We start from the raw sequence: 17573 nt of genomic DNA, 5'->3' as shown, positions 1-17573 counted from the left end.
ACTATTTTCTAAACAGGGACGGCAGCACTGCAATGCAAGTATCCCCAGGAAAGGAGGGGGTATGTGGTTTCTGGCATACTGTAAAAAGCAGATTCTTAAATTCATGGTTTTGTCTTTCATTTTTGAAACAAAAATTCTTTGAAACTAGCTTTTTCTGTAGACTTTCTAGGGTTAAGTCACTTAAAAATTACCAGAACATCTCACCCATGAAAGGTAATTATGGTTGTTTTATGAGTGTGGAAAACATATAGCTTGTAAGTACTGGAGTAGTCTCCCGTGAGTTATTAGAACTTGCAGTATTCATGTTATATCAGATTAGCCATCAAGAGCTGATAGATTTTATCTGTAGTTCACAAGGCATTGGTCAGTGATGCATTCATAACAATTAAATGCACACCAGCTCCCCTCAAATGGGATCTTTGGGTCAGGTGGCTACCGCTGGTTGTAATAGTGTGATTTGCATGGGTATTTGGAGATCTGTGCACTGAGACTGATTTTCTGCTGGAGGAGAGGCTCTTTATTGTGTGAAACAGGAGGCCAGTGTACTCGAGACCCTCAAAGGGCAAGGCAGCAGGACATGAGTCAAGCATGGCCTGGAAGTCAGGACCTTCATGTTCTGGGCCTGGGTCCAGCACAGATCCGCTCTGGGTCAGGATCTCTGATGTAATTCCCAACAGCTGGGCTTTGAGACCCCACGCAGTTCTCGAGGTCTTCCTCTGGGTAAGGCATCCTGGGGATGTCTCGCTATGTGGCCTTGAAGGAGCACCTTTCTGGGGAGGAAGAGGAGAAAGGCGCCATGTCTCTGTGACAGCAGCTGTCGCCAGCATTCTTCTCCTGAGGGTCCACTTGTGTCAGACTCCTTGCAGAGCATTTTATAGGCGTGCATTAAACTCTTATAAGAGCTTTGAGGAGGGGAAGGGATTGTTATTCTTATGCTGCGGATGCTGAAACCGCGGCTCAGAGAGATTGAGGTACTTGCTCCAGGTCACATGCCAGTAAGCAGCAGACTCCAGATCTGCACTCAGGCCTGCCTCTGCCTGATTTTGCTTCCGCAGTGCTCCACCCACTGTGGTCGTACAGGGATATGGGAAGTGTGATGGGAGGAGATCTCATTTGACTGGGAGAATTGGGAGAATCTTTGTGGAAGAGGCAGGATTTGAACAGGATGGGGTAAGGAGAAGCTGGGAGCGTGTTCTAGGTATGGAGAGGAGCCTGGTTTGGTTAAAATGAGTAGATCCCTGTGGGGGGGGGGTGGGGAATAGGAAACTAGTAACTTGAGAAGTAATTTAATAAATTGTGAAGGGCACTGAATGCCAGGCTAAGTTATAGGAAGAACATTTCACATTTTATTTAAAACTATTGTTGAAGACATTATTATTATGTTACTCAATATCCTTAATATAACAAGAACTGCAGTAAATTAATATCAACACTTAGTGTCGGGAAATGTGCCTTCCCCCCAATGGAATGCCTTTTATTTTTCCTTAATTACAAAGTAAGTACTGTGGAATTCATTGTTTTTCCCTTTTTGCCTAGATTGCTAGGAAGCCCAGACCTGATTTAGTGCCCAATTGCAGTAACTCTCTCTCTTATTTCTGATTCCTGATAGAATAGTTTCTTCTTAATTCCATGTAGTTTCCAATCTTCCTTTAATTTTACTTGCCTTGGGTGTAAATTATTATTAAAAGCTACCTTTAATTCGTTTTGGAAAACAGAAGGATATATCTTTTAAATACATTTTAATGCTAGTTAAGAAGAAACAGATTGACTTTTTTTGCATTTTCATAGGGAAAGGCAATAAAGAGCTGGAATCGGGTAGCAATGTGATCAAAGCTTGTCAGAACATTTTCTTGGCATCTTGATGAACTGTTTGTATGCTGTGGAAAGGGCCTTTTATCCCTTGGGTGAGCAGTGGAATTAGTCAGTCCCTGGGAAGCCCAGGAGTCTCCGTGTGGTGGGAGGAGGGGCTTGCCAGGAGTGGGTATGCTGTGGAGGGCTCTCTGCAGCTCTCCTGGCCCCTGCCAGTTCCTAAGACATGTCCACTGCACACCCCAGCCCCCTTTTCTACCATTTCTACAGCATTCTCTTGATTTGTTCATTTGCTGGGACCACCTGGGCCAGATATTTGGCTCTTTGAGGGAGAACGGGCTCAAAGTTTGTGTTGGCAGTTCTCCATACCCCCACCTTTTGGAGCTTTTAAGGAAGCACTCAGGAAAATGACTCTGCCTAGTGACCAGAGTGTCAGCATCCCGAGCCAACAAGAGGCTTGCCCCGTGGTCTGATGACCTCCAGGACTTTAGCCTTGGCAGTCATGTTGGCAGTCTCGTTCCTGAGCATCAGGAATAGATGGCTTAGCTGGAGTGCTCTTGCCTTCAGCCCTGTGCCTGTACTTCTGGAGGCATTCTCCATCTGGACCGGTCCTCCCCACAAAACTGCTGCACCTCAGGTCTGTAAGCCCCTGGTCCAGATATAGCCACCTTGCTGGCTGGAAAGTCAGGTAGATTGGCTTTTTAAGTGCTCGCGTTCACAGCTGCCGTTAGAGCACCTGAGGCTCGCTAGGGCCGAAAGGGTGGCTCAGGTTAAAATTGTTTGCAGAACTGTGTGTGCACTTTTCTGAAAAATGACCTATGGATTTCTTCCCAACATTCTCAAATATCCCTATCACACTGCCTGCTCCAAAGCTTGCTGCTCTCGGTAACTCTTAAGCAGAGGGAGGGTGAGAACAGGAGACTGGGGCTGGGGCGGCTGGTCCCGTGAAGCCCTTGTGCCTAGGCGCAACCCCCGGCCAGGACAGGCAGCCTTCGCGTTGCTTACTGGCCCTCGCCCTTGTCCTTCGTCGCCGCCCACGGCCACACAGCTCTTCCCTCTCGAGAGGCTGAGGAAAGGCCGTTTTCCAGGGCTGCACTTGGGAAACATTCAGACCTGGGATTAGGCAGGACGGCTATGGGCCTTATTACAAGCTTTCAGGACACAGAGCTTCCCTGGGCCCAGCAGACCCAGACAGGAGGTGCCTCTTAAGCCCGGGGCTGCGGAACCACTCGCGGGGGGCTCAAGTGGATACTGTCCTCTGGTCGCCTCTGGGAACCGCGGGAGCTCAGCCCACAGAAAGGAAGCCTAGGCCCAGATGGCGGCTATTCACATTCCGCTCCGCGTGACCACCACTGAGTGGGCTCTATCGTGCACCGGTCGCCTCCGGTCTGGGGGTTCAGGCAAGGCGGGGAGCGCCCGTGCGCCCTGGGATACGCGGCATGGGAAGAAGCACGGCCGCCTGGTGCGTGCGCGGGGGGGGGGGGGGGGGCAGGGAGAGGGCGGGGCTTCGCGGGGGGGGGGAGCAGGAGCTTCAGGGCGTGTTGGGGGGGAACGAGGTCACTTTTCGCGTGCTCCTTTGATCCCTGTTATTATGTGGGCTTGCGTTCTCACCATTGCTGGTGAGTACGTACATAATATTTTATGTCGGCCGTTCTCCACTTAGCATTTCTGTACCGATTTCCACTTAGCGACTTAGGCCGAAGTGTTTATCATTTTTTAAAACCGCATGGCAGTTTTGCCTTAGAGATATGCTCTAGTTGCTTAACCATCCTCTCATTTGTTGGAACCACTGAGGTTTTCTCAATTATGCATCTCTGCAGTGTCAGCTCTTCCCTTAACCTTATTTATTTCTTTATTAGTATATTGTTGGGTCAAAATTATGAATGATTTTATGCTTTTTCCTATTGAATTTTTTTCTTTGTATTATGAGAAAATGTCAAACATATACTAAAAAGAAAAGACTTTTATAACAACCCCCATGCACTTATCAGGTGCTTCAATAATTATCAACTCAGGCCAGTTTTGTTTCATTATCCCCCCCCCCCACCCCATCCTGGGTTATTTGGAGTAAGTCCCAGACATCATATAATTTCATCCATAAATACCTCAGTATATATTTCTAAAAGATAAAAGCTCTTTTAAAAAGTATAATCACATCTAAAAAAATTAGCCATGATTTTTAATTTTGTAAAATATGTAGTTATCCAACTGAAAGGTTAACATTTCCACGTTTCCTGTGGCTAGTCTTATAAGGCCAAATGGCTGTTTGCACTAGTGTGTTCTCTAGGGAAGGTTTCACTGGACACTCACATGACGGGTGGAAATTTTATTCAGAAGGGCTGCTCTGCTGTGGAGGAGGGAGGCAGGCAGGCAGGTAGGCAGGCCTCCCTCTGAGGTTTCTGCTGCTTGCCACTTGTGGTCTGTATTGCACCAGTGTGCCGGGAACCATCTGGCCATCCCTCACTTGGTCAGCCTGGCTGTGCCTTTTTATCCATACACCAGCTTGACTTGGGCAATATGCATAGAACAATGTCCGGCCCTCCTTTTGGGCTCTATCCAGTTGAGTGAAAAATCATCATGTTCTTTTTTCAGTGTTGAAGCTAGTTATTATGTTTCCTTTTCTAGGAAAAGTGCCTATTCCCTGCTGGATTTTGATCATCTGATTTGCATGTTTCCCTTGGCAAGCCTTGTTTGGTATTATTCAAGGTGACCCAGTTAGAACTACTGTTTAAAGTCACATTATCGTTAATAAGTTATACAACCTGTGTGTAAGTCTATTAATTCTGAATATTGCTCACGCAGGAATACATACTTGTGTTGCAGCTCTTTTTCATATTTTAATATGGCTACATTCAAATATAATCTCCTCTGTTTGTTCTCACTGTTGATATTTCTGATTTTTCATTGTTGATAGATAGGAACAATTTCCTGGATTATCCAGAACCCTGTTAGACTTGGTTTTGGAATGCACACTGCATATGTGTGTTACGTGTGCATCTCACCTGGGCCAGTCCAGGTTGGCTTGCAGCTGGAGATTCCTTGAAACTGGGCACCCTACCTGGGGGGTGAACAGAAGTCACGGGAACCCCCTTTGGAACAAGGACAAGTTCACAGGGAGGCCTGTCACATGAACATGCCCTTGAGAGGTATTAGAGCCCGAGTGCTTTTATCCTTAGGGAAAATAGTCTTTATATTCAATAAAAGTGTGTTTCTGTGTTCAGGCTAGTTAGCATCACATCCCTGGCCTAGCTGATTTTTCTTTTTTAATTGTAAAATAATCTTTTATTTTGAAATAATTAAGAACATATAGATCTAGTATATATAATTTTCATTAACAATATAAAGAACCCCTGATCCCCTCAGAGCCTAGCTGTTTCTGATGGAAGAATCAAGTAACTGAATTTTAGTTTAGGTTATGAATTTGCCATTTCATTCCTTACTCACTTGCAGTATATCCCCCTTTTCTTCTTTTTATAGCAAGAACACACATTTTAAAAGATTTACCTCTAGCAAAATACTTCAACATCTTGATTATTTTATTGTTTTCAATATTTCAGGCATTCCCCTATGCATCCTTTTTTTTTTACAATTTTGTATTGCCTTCTTCAGTGTACACCATTACAGAAATGCAAAATGTTTCTGTATGGTTTTAATAAGTACTTATAATGTACTCATAAGTACATTATATTGACTACTTATAATTACCTGTAATGATTATTCTAATGACTGTCTAATATTCAGTTGAGTCAATATGCCATAATTTGCATAGCTATTACTCTTCTATTATATATTTGAAATATTTTCAGAATTTTAAATAATGCTACATTTAATTAAATTTAATTAAATAATGCTACATTCCTATGTGTAGTTTTTACCCCCTTTTAAAAACTTTGAGATATAATTCGCATACCATACAATGTATCCATTTGAAGTATACAGTTCAGTGATTTTTAGTATATCCATGCAGTTGCACAACCGTCCTCACAATCAATTTTAGCACATTTTTGTCCTTCTGTATTTATTAGCAGCTATCCCCATTTCCCCTTAACCTTCCCCTCCCTGCTCCCTGTCCATCTCTAGGCAACCCTAATCAATGTTATCTCTATAGATTGACCTATCCTGGACATTTCCCATGATGGAATCATATACTAGGTGGTCTTTTGTGACTGGCTTCTTTCACGTAGTATAATGTATTCAGGGTTCATACATTACAGGTAGAGGTACACGTCATTTCTTTTTTTGGCCAAATAATAGTCCATTGTATGGACAGACCACATTTTGTTTATCCATTATCAGTTGATGGATAGTTGGGTTGTTTCCACCTTTGGGCCATGATGAACAATATTCTTTGAACAAGTTTTAGGGGAACAAGTTTTAGTGTGGACTGATGTTTTCATGGCTCTCTGGGTATATACCTAGGAGTGGACTTGTTAGAGTGTATGTGACTTTTTTCTTTGAAATATCAGGCTACAAGTCCGAAAGAGTTGATTTGGCATACCCCTTTGTGTCTATTGCCCAAATTGTTTCCAAAGGATTCTTAAAGATATGCTACTTTCAATAATGTGTGACATTCTGGTTTTACTGTAATCTTCCCAGTGGTATATATTATTCTTTTGAATAATACATATTAATTTAAGAGTGAAAGTTTAACCTCACTGTTTTCATTTGACTTTGTTTTATTATAGTATTAACTGCTTTTCCTCCCCAAACAATATTCAGTTAGGTCTCTGGATGGGGAGATAGCTAATATTTGCGTTTTACTCTGAGGGGTTGCTTTTGACTGCTCTGCACAAATGTTTTTGAATTCTGCAAATGCTGTGCTCGTGCCCATGAGAGGTTTCCCTTCACCTGGTTCTGAAGGACAGCTCTTTGCCCGAAGTTGGTCAAAGCTCTGGATTAATGAGCACGACAGGTGTGCACTGTGGGAGCTTCTGGGACTCTTTCCCCTGGCATGGAGTTTCATAATTGCTCTTTGAGGCAGAAAAGGACACCCTTCTTACTAGCCTCACTCACGGTGATGTGTGCAACCCTTGGCTGGCATTTAGGCGGACAGAATGCTGTCCATCCTGCCATGGACCCTGCCCCTACTCTGAGAGGGAATTGGGGTTGCCACCTTGAAGACAGTTGTTCTCGTTCCTTCTCTTCCCTCTGCCCTCCCCACCAAATTTCATTCTTTCTCAAAGACCTGCAGCGCCCTGAGGTCTAGGCCGCATGATGCAGATGGTAGCAGGGTGGCCACCATCCACTGAGCACTGTGGGCCTGATTCTGTGCTAGGGCTCTGTGCTCATCAGCTCATGTAACTACCCCAACAACCCTAGAAGGTAGGAACCACTATTTCCCCCACTTTATGGATGACTGAGCTAAAGTTCAGAGAGTTTAAGTAATGTGCCTGGGTCACAGAGAGCCAGCCCTGGAGCCCAGGCCCCTCAGGTTCAAAACCATGCCCTTCCCCACTGTGCTGCACGATTTTTTCCCTGCGCCTTCGTGACAGCTTCCTACTGGCTTCCTGCCAGCAGTTCCTCCGTTCCAGTGCAGCCTCTGCTGTTACCAGAGTGATGTGTTTAAAACACATTCTTGTCACTCCTGTTAAAATAAAAGCCCATCCACTGCTTCGCATGGCAAGTCTAGAATCCTTGCAGAAAATGGAAGGACTTTCATTGCCTGGCCTCGTCCTGGCTTCCGCCTTCACCACAGTCCTGGCCCTCGCATCCTTGCTTGTGTTTTTCCCACTGCCTGTGATGCTCTCTTCCTCCTCCTCCTTCCCTCTCCTCCTCCCCTTCCTCCTCCCTCTCCCCCTCCTTCTCCCTCTCCCCTTCCTCCTCCTCCTCCTCCTCCATGCTCTCATGCTTCCATTGCAGGACCTAGCCCAAGCTGTAGATCCTTTCCCTAGCTTCCACAGGACCTGCATAGGCCCGTTTGGTTATTCCTTCACACTTCTGCTCTAGCACTCCTCCCATTGCATAGTAGCTAGTTGATTGTAGGTTTCTGGCGGGGGGCGGATGGAGGGCTCTTTGAGGGTAGGGACTTTGTCCTAGCTTCACACTGTCTGGCAGGCACAGGCTTCTAGAACAACTCAAGTTTTTACATTGAGCTGGGAAATCTTTGGATGGCTTGGCGTATTCAGTGTCCCCAAGGAATGCCTTCGAGTCTCCTTGGAGATGTCTCTGTAATGGGGCAGCTTGAATGAGGGTGGGCACCAACCCCCATTGACAGGGCTGCCTCCTTTCCTCTCTCAGCCCTACTGAGATTCCCACTCAGGTGCTTGTGGCCACTGGTGGGCAGGCGGGCAGTTTGGGAAGAAGGTATTGGCATCAGAGCAGCCAGCATATTCACGCTGTTGTAATGCCTAAGCTTTAACCTGAACACTGAGTCCCAAGGGACCTTTTATCTCCCTGTCCACCTGCCCATCTGCCTGGCCTTAGTTCTGCAGGCTGAGATGGGCCACCTGCTAGCCCTTGGCTCCTGGCCTGGGATTGGCTCCTGCAGAGGCCCCACCTCCCCAGGTTGTCAGTTTCCATCCCACCCCCTAAGTCAGTCTTCCTCTAGTTCTCACGTGCTCCTGTACTCCACACATAAAATATTCCATTAAAGACAAAGAAGGGAATACATCACACCAATGACTCTGCTGCTAGAGGCACACCTCGAATGCATTTTAAATCGGCCGATCTCCCTCAAGGGAATTCCAGTTAAAAAAGAACTTGGATCAGCAACCTCAGGCCTGCGTGGCTAACAAGCATCTATTTTCTCTGTTGTTTGGCTGGCCTGAAGGGCTTCTTTGTTGGGGAAGTGGGAGGATGTGGTGCCCTAATTAGGCTGGATGTGGAGAGGTGGCTTCTCCAGAACTGCCTTTTAGAACCGGGCTCTGCAGATACGAGAATAAGTGTCTTTAAAGAAAATAGAAGATTAAAAAACAGGGAAATCAAATGCAACCTGGTATTCTGGATTGGATCCTGGATGGAGAAATAACATTAGTGGAAAAATTGGAGAAATCCAAAGGAAGTTTGGAGTTTAGCTAACAGTGCTGTACCAGTGTTAAATTTTTAGTTTTGACAAATGTGTCTTGGTTACATAAGACATTAACACTAAGAAACTGGGCGAAAGGCGCATGGGGACTCTGTACTATCTTTGTAGCTTTCCAGTAACTCTAAAATTATCCCCCAATTTAAAGTTAGCTAAAAGGAAAAACAAAAAGGAAAAAATTGGTTTAGCAGCTAATTTGCCACTTCCCCAGCACTTATACACTTCTTACCCCAGAGTCTTCACTCTTCAAAATCAGGAGGGTAGACTGCATCCAGGAGCCTGGACTGGTGTGCTCTAGAAGCTTTAATAGTGGTTAGAAACCTTCTCCACTGGGTGGTGGTGGGGGTGGGTGGAGGACAGAAACCTGCACTATTGGGCGGGGCCTGGAGGCTGAGCGGGGCCTGGGGGCAGAAGCCTTTTCCAATGGGCGGGATCTGGAGGACCGGAGCCTTCTCCACAGGGCGGGGCCTGGGGGCGGAAGCCTTTTCCAATGGGCGGGGTCTGGAAGACCGGCACCTTCTCCGCTGGGCCGGGCCTGGGGACTGGCGCCTTCTCCACTGGGCGGGGTCTGGAGTACTGGAGCCTTCTCCCTGGTAGGGGTAAGGGGGTGGGCAACTGGAGGATAGCCTTCTTTTCTGTCCCTTCCACCCTCTGTTTCCGGGGAGTTGGAGTCCAAGGCCTCATCTGCCAGGAAGATCTGGATCATGTGACTGGCATGCTGCCACCTCCTATCTGTGCACTGTGGTATTATTCATTCATTGGGCTTTAGCTGCTAGAATAAGACAATGTGTGTAAAGACTGGCCCTCCTAGAACGTGGTGCTTGGTAAACTCTGGTTTTCATTCTCTCTCATACTGAAAGTATTAAGCACTGTGAACAGAAGTGCTTTTCTTTGACGACTTGAGATCAGTGAATCAGTGGTTACTTTACAGGCCAGAACACAGGGACTAGAGGAATGTGGCTCTGATTGAACATCCATTTTAAGTGACTAGTAGGGAATCTTTTTACTAGAGGTCTCTAAGACCTCTTGGAGTTTTTAACATTTGGATTCTAAAGGAAATTGTGCCTACCTCCTCCTTCACCCTGCAGGTGGTCCCAGTTGAATTTGGGGGTTTCTTCTGGCATGGAAGCCCTTTGTGGCTTCTGGGCAAGATATTATCCCTGATCAGAGACCAGAAAGGCTGGGGGTATCCCTGGGCTCCAAAGGCAGTGAATCTGGTGTGCCTGACTTGGGGATGTCCATTTACCTGTAGGTGGCAGTGGTGACTCGGGTAAGCAGGGGAAGAGTGCTGGCAGAGCCCCTCTTAGAAAGACAGTGGTGAGCAGAGAAGCAGTGGCAATGGCTGCAGCCTCACCCCGGAGCCTAGTAAGTGCTATATGGGCCTTGTTTCCATTACTGCTCACAACTGGGCAAGGGAGGTGCTGTTACCCCATTATGCAGATGAGGAAAGGCTTGGAAAGGTCCCATTGCTGCCCTGGGGTCATGTTGTTATTACAGAACTGGGACTTATCAAAATCCTGCTATTGTGTTCATTTCTCCTGCTTATAAGCAAAGAACAACGGAAAGAACAGTTGGACACCCTGCTCTCATCTAGCATGTTGCCCCATGTGTATCAGCCAGAGCCCTCAGAGGCCTTGTCAGCTTCCTTTTGCTTCTACAATGCCCTTCCTAGGTCAGACCGTGTTGAGTACCTCAAGATTGCCCTACCTTCAGGCAACCTCAAATATAGATAGGGGCCAAGAAGGAACCCATGGCTCACTGAGTAAAACTTGAAGGACTTCTCAGGTCAGCCTTGGAATGAGCTGTGCTGTCAGGTGCTGGAGGATTCCAGGGACATCACTTGGGGTGGTAGCAAACACAGCTCCTGAGAGGAGAGCAGACCAGATGGTGCATGGTTAGGGTGCCAGCCTGCGCCTGGCCATAGGGCAGGACAGGGTGCTGACCTATGTCTGGCTGCAAGGGAAGACAAGGTGGCCCTAGGGGAGGACAGGGTGCCAGTATGCACCCAGCCATGGGGAAGGGTGGAATACCAGCCTGTGCTCAGCCACAGGGGAGGACAGAGAAGTCTGCAAGAATCCCCTCAGGGTGGGATCTGAGGCCGTTGGCTTGCAGAGTCCTTGGGACCCTGTTGTGGCTCTTGCTCCCACCATCCAGCAGGCACTCTACTTTTCTCTTTAGCATTATTTGGTCTCCCAGTAGAAGACTGGATTTTGTAAAAGTATACCCAGACCAAGAGATGGTTAGAGCAGGGGTGGGGTTGGAGTGGGGGCTGTACTCAGAAAGTATCTCAGCCTGTTTCCTTCTTGAACAGGAGACCCAAGGCCCAGAGAGGAAAAGAGACTGTTCCAGAGCACAGGATCTTCAGTGGCAGAGCCAGGACGAGGCCCAGGTCACTTGACACCCATCCCCATTGCTGTGGGCTCCCCAATAGTGGGACTAGGTCTGTCCTGCCTCCTGTGCCCTGTGCCCTGCACTTGGGAGATGGGATGTTTGTTTATGTCATGAATGACTGTACTCAGGTCCCTTCCTCTTGGTTAGTGGTCCTCAACCCTGGCCATGTATTAGACTTGCCTGGGGGCTTTTACCCCCAGAGAGTCTGGTTAAAATTGAGATGTTGGGGGAGTACCCAGGCATTCATTTTGTTTTGTTTTGTTTGGGCATGAGCAGGCACCAGGAATTGAACCCAGATCTCCGGCATGGCAGGGGAGAATTCTGCCACTGAGCCACTGTTGTACCGCCCCATTCTTTTTTTTTTCTTTCAAAGCTTCCTGGATAGTCTAACATGTAGCCAGGGTTGCAGACCCCTGTTCTACACCATGCACTCCTCAGTGCTCTCGAAAGCTGGGAGTGTGGGAGAAAGGGGCTTAGTCATCCCCTCTGCAGTGCTCGCAGAGTTTATGGTTATTTCCGGGTGACCTCATCATGTGCATGCTCTGCTTAAAAGGCATGCTGTTCACTGTGGAAGACAGTGTGGCGGTTTCTCAGAAAGCTAAGTATAGACTCACCATATTACCCGGCAATCCTGCTACTAGGTATCTACCCAAAGAAATTGAAACCAGGGCTCAAAATATGCGCACCCATATTCATAGACATTATTCACAATAGCCAGAAGATGGAAGCAACCCAAGTGTCCATCAGCTAATGAATGGAGAAACAAAATGTGACATATACATGTGATGGAATACTATTCAGCGTTAAAAAGGAATGGAGTTCTGAATCACACGACTACATGGATGTACCTTGAAGATGTCGTGTTAAGGGAAATAAGCCAGACACAAAGGGACAATGCTGTATGGACTCACTGATCTGAAGTAATTAGGATAAGCAAACTTATAAAGTCAGAAATTAGAATGCAGGTTACCAAGGGAGCATTGGGGTAGGGAATGGGGGTTGGTGCTCATTTTGTACAGGATTTCTCTTTGGGGTGATGGAAAAGGTTTGGTGATGAATGGTGGTGATGGTAGCACAACATTATGAATGTGATTAACAGGACTGAAATATATATGTGAATGTGAGTTAAAGGGGAAATTTTAGGTCTTATATGTTTCCGGAATAGAAATTAAAAGATAAAACATAGGACAGGACAACATAGAGATGCCATGATGGACTGTAGTTAATGGTACAACGTGGTCTCTCATCAATCATGATGAAAGTGCTACACTAATGTAAAGTGTTAATAATGGGGGTGGGGGTATATGGTACTGCTGTATCTTTTACATGGTTTTTCTATAAGCCTACAACTTCTCTAATTAAAAAATTAAATTAAAAAATAAAATTTAATGTAGGGCAGTGTGACAGTGGCTCAGTGGCAGAATTCTCGCCTGCCATGCCAGAGACCCGGGTTTGATTCCTAGTACCTGCCATGTTAAAAAAAAGTATATATATGTATCTGCTGTTGCCTGTCACAGTGTAGTGGGTGCCATCCTACCTTGGCCCCCTTAGCACCAGAGCCCAGGTATTGAAGCACCCAGAGTGTTGTAGGGTCCTCTGTGAAAGCCCCACATGCCAGATCATGACCCACTGGCTATCCACCACCCCTTAGACAGACCTCTGAAGGCAGGGCCTCTCCTGTCTCTATCTCCTCTCATCCAGGGACAGCATGGCCCTTGTCAGTATCAAGTAACTGCCATGGGGATCCTGTGGTTCCATTTTGCTGTACTGTTAGGGAGAGGGGTGCCTCAGGGCAGCTCCTCTGGGCACCTTCTTCTCCCCCATCATCTCCTTTTTTAGGAGTAAGGGCATTCACAGACAGGGACAACCTGTAAAGTAGGATGAGTACTTGGAGTCCATTTTCTTGCCTTGCAGGTGGTAGGGAGTACCTGCAGTTAGCATTCACTGAGCACGTTAGGATTCTGAAGCAAAATGCAGTAATGGTTCTGTGTGGAATGTCGGGATTGATTTTTCTTTCCAGCTGACTTGTAGATGTCAGCCTGTCTTGCTGGCATGTAGTGATCCAGAAGGCTCATCTCATATTCTTGGGGCATGTTATCAGCAGCTTCCTGCCCATTGAAACTCCTTTTGCTTTTTTTTCTTTACCCCGTCACAGAACAACTCTAAATGCCGTTCCTTTGTGCCAGCACCTCTGGGGTGCTACCCACACTCTTCTTGATGATTAGAGAGGTAGATAATTTGGCTGTTTTTTCTCCATTCTCACCAAAAAAGATGCTGCAGATTGCAAGATGCTGAAAGCAGCCTTCCTTTGCCTCCTGATGCTGGCTGCTTCTAAAGTCACTATAATTAACAGCTAAGTACAGAGTGCAGCAGCCCAGAAACCAAACCTCGGGGCAGTGAAGCCCCTGCCAGCATTTCAGACTGCAGGGGAGGGGCAGGCAGGCAGAACACCCTGAGAGAGAGAGAGAGCACTGTCCCTGCTGTTGGGGTCCAGGCTTCAGGGTCTCGTGTCCCAGGCCTGAGCACCAGGAGGGAGGCAGCCTTTTCTGAATGAAGAAAATGCCAGGCTGACAGCTCCAGGAGGATGCGCTGCTTTTCAGAGCCCTGAAGGTTTGATGTGAACCGTGTCCGATTTCCCCTGAAACTGGAGCTCTTCCAAGAAGGCTGCTCAGCTGGCGCATTGTCTAATCCCTTGGCTGCCCAGCCCTGCCTGTTAGCATGTCCCTGGAGTCCTTGGACAGGTCAGCACTTTGCCTCCGAGGTCACTGACATTTTGAGCTTTATCCCTCCCCAGGGCTGGCTGGTAGGTGCCTGCCCTGAAGCACTGTGTTTTTGGTTTTCCTGCTGTTGCACCAGGCTTTGTTTTAGGGTTTGATGACTTATGTGACAAAAGAAATGAGTTTGAGTGTTACTTTATTCTGAGGGAGCCCACATAAGTGGCCCCATTTCCAGGGGCAGTCAGCTCTGACTGTTCCTGTGTGCCGGGAGTTCTTTTATGAAAAGAGAAAAATGAGGACTGACTTGACTCCTTTGTCAGTCTGACTTCCCTCCTCCATCTCAGCAGAGCCAAATACCCACAGTTATGTTCATGTGGCAATTTTAGCTAAATGAAAAGAAAGAAGTGTTTTCTTTAGTTGGTTCTTTATAATCAAAATGAGTCTCTCTCTTTTAGCTTGAAATTCAGAATCCCAGTAATTGGCTAGAATGTGCTGACCCTGTGGATAAGTTATGATGCCTTTGAACCCCTTCCCAGTATTATTAGAGGAAGGGAGAGGGTGAATATAAGGTTAATGGATTCTGCCGCTAAACCGAACTTGGAAATGAGATTCCATCGATTTACTATTTCCCCCATTAAGCCTCCCAAGGCGGTGTCCCTGTGGTCCTGACAGTGCGCGCTCATGGTGCTTTCTTCCCCAAGAGGTTCGCTGCTGCAGCCTGTTCTGCGAAGGGGTCAGCCTGTGCAGGATGCCCCTTTGGCAGCTGAAATCTCCCCTTTCTGACCGGAAGGGACCTCAGTCCAGGCCGCCCACAGAGCTGCTTCGCTCAGGGTCTGCTCCCCGTCCAGAGGCTGCTGGATTTATGGTTGTAAGACACACCCTGTGACCCGGGGTGAGTGACCTCTTCTGGGAGACCTTGAAGGCGAGGGGTGTTCAGAGACAGCTGGGCGTGACAGGAAGAGCCCGGGGCTGGTACTGTAGATCGTTCCACCCAGCTGCCTTCCCTGCTCAGACCTTTCCTCAGTCTACCGATGTGGGCTCATCCCACCCATGGGCCGTCCCCTCTGGTGACTGGAGCACACTGCTGTGCCCTCTGCCCTTGTGGGAAGTCTGAAACTGGCACCGTGCACCCCTAGTAACCTTCCTCTTTAGACAAAACTGACTGGTGTTTTGAGCCGTTTTCTGGACGCCTACCACTACCCTGACACTCCCCAGCCATGCCACTTGCCACCCCGGTTGCCCTCCCTGGGTGAGCCTAGGTATGTGACTTACTGGCTTCAGCAGCTGGATAGAATTAGCATCTCTTTTCTGTATAACTGAAATGGATGCAGGTGTAGCTCACGTGGTCTCTGAACCCTGTCTGACTTAACAGTCTTGGGCATTTACTCATCCCTTCCTGACCACTTTGTGCATACACTTTTTTTTTTTATATATTTTGTTACAAACAGTGGACAAACATACAAACATTCTTGACATACAAACATTCGTGTAATGGTTACAATCAGTGGCTCACAATATCATCACATAGTTGTGTATTCCTTGCCATGATCATTTTTTGGAATATTTGCATCTCTCCAGCAAAAGAAAGAGAAAAGAAAAAACTCATACATGCCATACCTTTTATCACTCCCTCTCATTGACCATTAGCATTTCAATCTACTCAATTTATTTTAACCTTTGTTTCCCCTATTATTTGTTTATTTCTTATCCATAGTTTTCACTCATCTGTCTATACTGTGTGTATACACTTTTCTCATCTTATAGTTAAGTATCAAATACTGCTGCTGTACCTGCTAGGTTGGCACCATTTGAGAGCTTTGGCTAAGATTTCACCAGTCTCTGGGGCCTTCTGGGACCCATGTTATTCTCTATTGTGCATTGCTTTCACCTGAGGGCAGGTTCTTACCATTTGTGGGTGACTGCTTTTTCAAGGTGGTCAAAACTCTTTTAAGTGTAATGAATAAAGAAGGTGAAAAAGTTGGAAATATATCCTTTATGGTAAAAAAAAAATAAAATGAGTCATGATTAAAACAATGAGGCTTTTTAAAATGCAGACTGAAGACTAGTTGTAAAAACGTTTTAAGAAATAGCTGTATTTTTAGAGTGTGTTATCACTGCTTAAAAGCATAGCTTTTGTTTGGATGTGTGAGTTCTAGTACATTATGTAAAAAACAAGTGTCACTTCTTCCTAGTGGCATCCAATAAAACAAAGACACTTCCAGCCTGTACAGAGATCATCTGTTTCTTTATTGGGGTACCAGTGGAAAGGGGGATTTTATTAAGTGTTTGTTAAAATGGTGATGGTAGCATCCCTTTCCTGATGGTTGTGGCTGGTTTAGAATTCACCTAAGACATCAACTTCAGGTCTGAACTCAGGTTTTGCTAGGATGTGGGGCAGTGTTTGCAAACGTCTAGCTTTAGAGCCACACAGACCTGAGATCAGATGCTGGGGCCACCATTTCAGTTATGGAGTCTTGGCATCCATTTCTGGGCCTCCATTTCCCTCTTTTTAGATGGAGGTGGGGTGGGGCGTAAGCCTATCTTAGGGGCTTGTTTTGTAGATTAGGTAAAATAACGTTCATGAAGCCCCCAGCAGCCATAACTGGTAGTGGCTTACTAGATGGTCCCTTCTCCCTCCCCTACGCGGGATGCACTTTTTTTTAAACTTACAGAGAACTCCTACATACCCCTAGCACCCCAGATACACCAGTTTTAGCATGTGTCACCTCTGCTGTATTGTTTTATCTCTCTCTCTCTATCCATTAACCCATCTCTCCATCTATCTGCCTGTCCATCTGTCTATCTGTGGGATGTGTTTTTAACTACCAAAGTTGATTTTTAATAACTTTAAGAGCAAATACCTGCATAGCACTGTGCACCAGGTCCTGTTCTAAGTGCTTTATGTCTATTAACTCATTTAATCCTATTAACAAACCTATGGGGTAGAAACTGTTATTTTTCACTTGTTTACAAGTAAAGCCAAGGCACAGAGAGGTCAAGTAATTTGCCCACGGTCACATGACTAGTAAGTGGTGGCGCCTGTGCGAACCCATTGGGCCGGGCCAGCACCTCTGAGCTGACTTTCACCGTGTGGGCCTGGGAAGCCTGGAGACGGCCAGATGCATGGCAGTGTCGTGCCGGCGGGCCCGGCCCGGCTCACGGGCCCAGACTTCCTTCTGGCTGTTCTCTTGTAAAAACAGCCCCCTTTGCTCAGACCATATTCTTGGCAGAAGAACATGGGGTTCTGGTCTCTTCCTCTTTCCTACCAGGGCCCCCTCATTCTAGGGGAAATGTGAACCATTTTTTTTTTCTGATTTCACAGAAAAGGCCACTGATGGCTCCCTGCAAAGCGAGGACTGGACGCTGAACATGGAGATCTGTGATATCATCAATGAGACAGAGGAAGGGTAAGTGTGCCCACCTCCCCACCCCAGCTCTCCCTGCTGCTGCCTCCGTCCACCCCTGATGGTGCTGAAGCCTGCTGGGTTTCTCCAGGGTGTCGGCTGTTTCGTTTTCTGTTTTGTTTCTAATCTGTTCCCTTTGGCATTTAATAGACTGGCACTCTTCATTATCTTTCCTTTTCCCTTCCATTCTCTCCCCACCCTTTCCCCAGTGGCAGTTTTTGAATCAGAGCA

At 46.7% G+C, this 17573-nt stretch overlaps 1 protein-coding gene across 12 annotated transcripts in view; it reads left to right on the top strand.

Annotated features, from left to right (window-relative positions):
* Nucleotides 1–17573, top strand: part of TOM1L2 (target of myb1 like 2 membrane trafficking protein) — a 123028-nt gene that overhangs the window by 43053 nt on the left and 62402 nt on the right. For 9 of the 12 annotated variants that reach the window (XM_077163396.1, XM_077163397.1, XM_077163393.1 and 6 more), the window contains one exon: nucleotides 17261–17345. In XM_077163396.1, the coding sequence (XP_077019511.1) occupies nucleotides 17308–17345 (38 nt within the window). In that variant the 5' untranslated portion in view covers nucleotides 17261–17307. Of the gene's footprint in view, nucleotides 1–1292; nucleotides 2447–9978; nucleotides 10196–11141; nucleotides 11220–17260; nucleotides 17346–17573 lie in introns of those variants that run through there. The other 3 variants (XM_077163394.1, XM_077163387.1, XM_077163395.1) reach the window with 3 other exon arrangements.

The sequence above is a fragment of the Tamandua tetradactyla genome, chromosome 6 (genome assembly GCF_023851605.1).
Source record: "Tamandua tetradactyla isolate mTamTet1 chromosome 6, mTamTet1.pri, whole genome shotgun sequence".
In the NCBI taxonomy this organism is placed as follows: domain Eukaryota; kingdom Metazoa; phylum Chordata; class Mammalia; order Pilosa; family Myrmecophagidae; genus Tamandua; species Tamandua tetradactyla.
The sequence above is the reverse complement of the archived record's forward strand: the minus strand, read 5'-3'. Positions and strand labels throughout refer to the sequence as shown.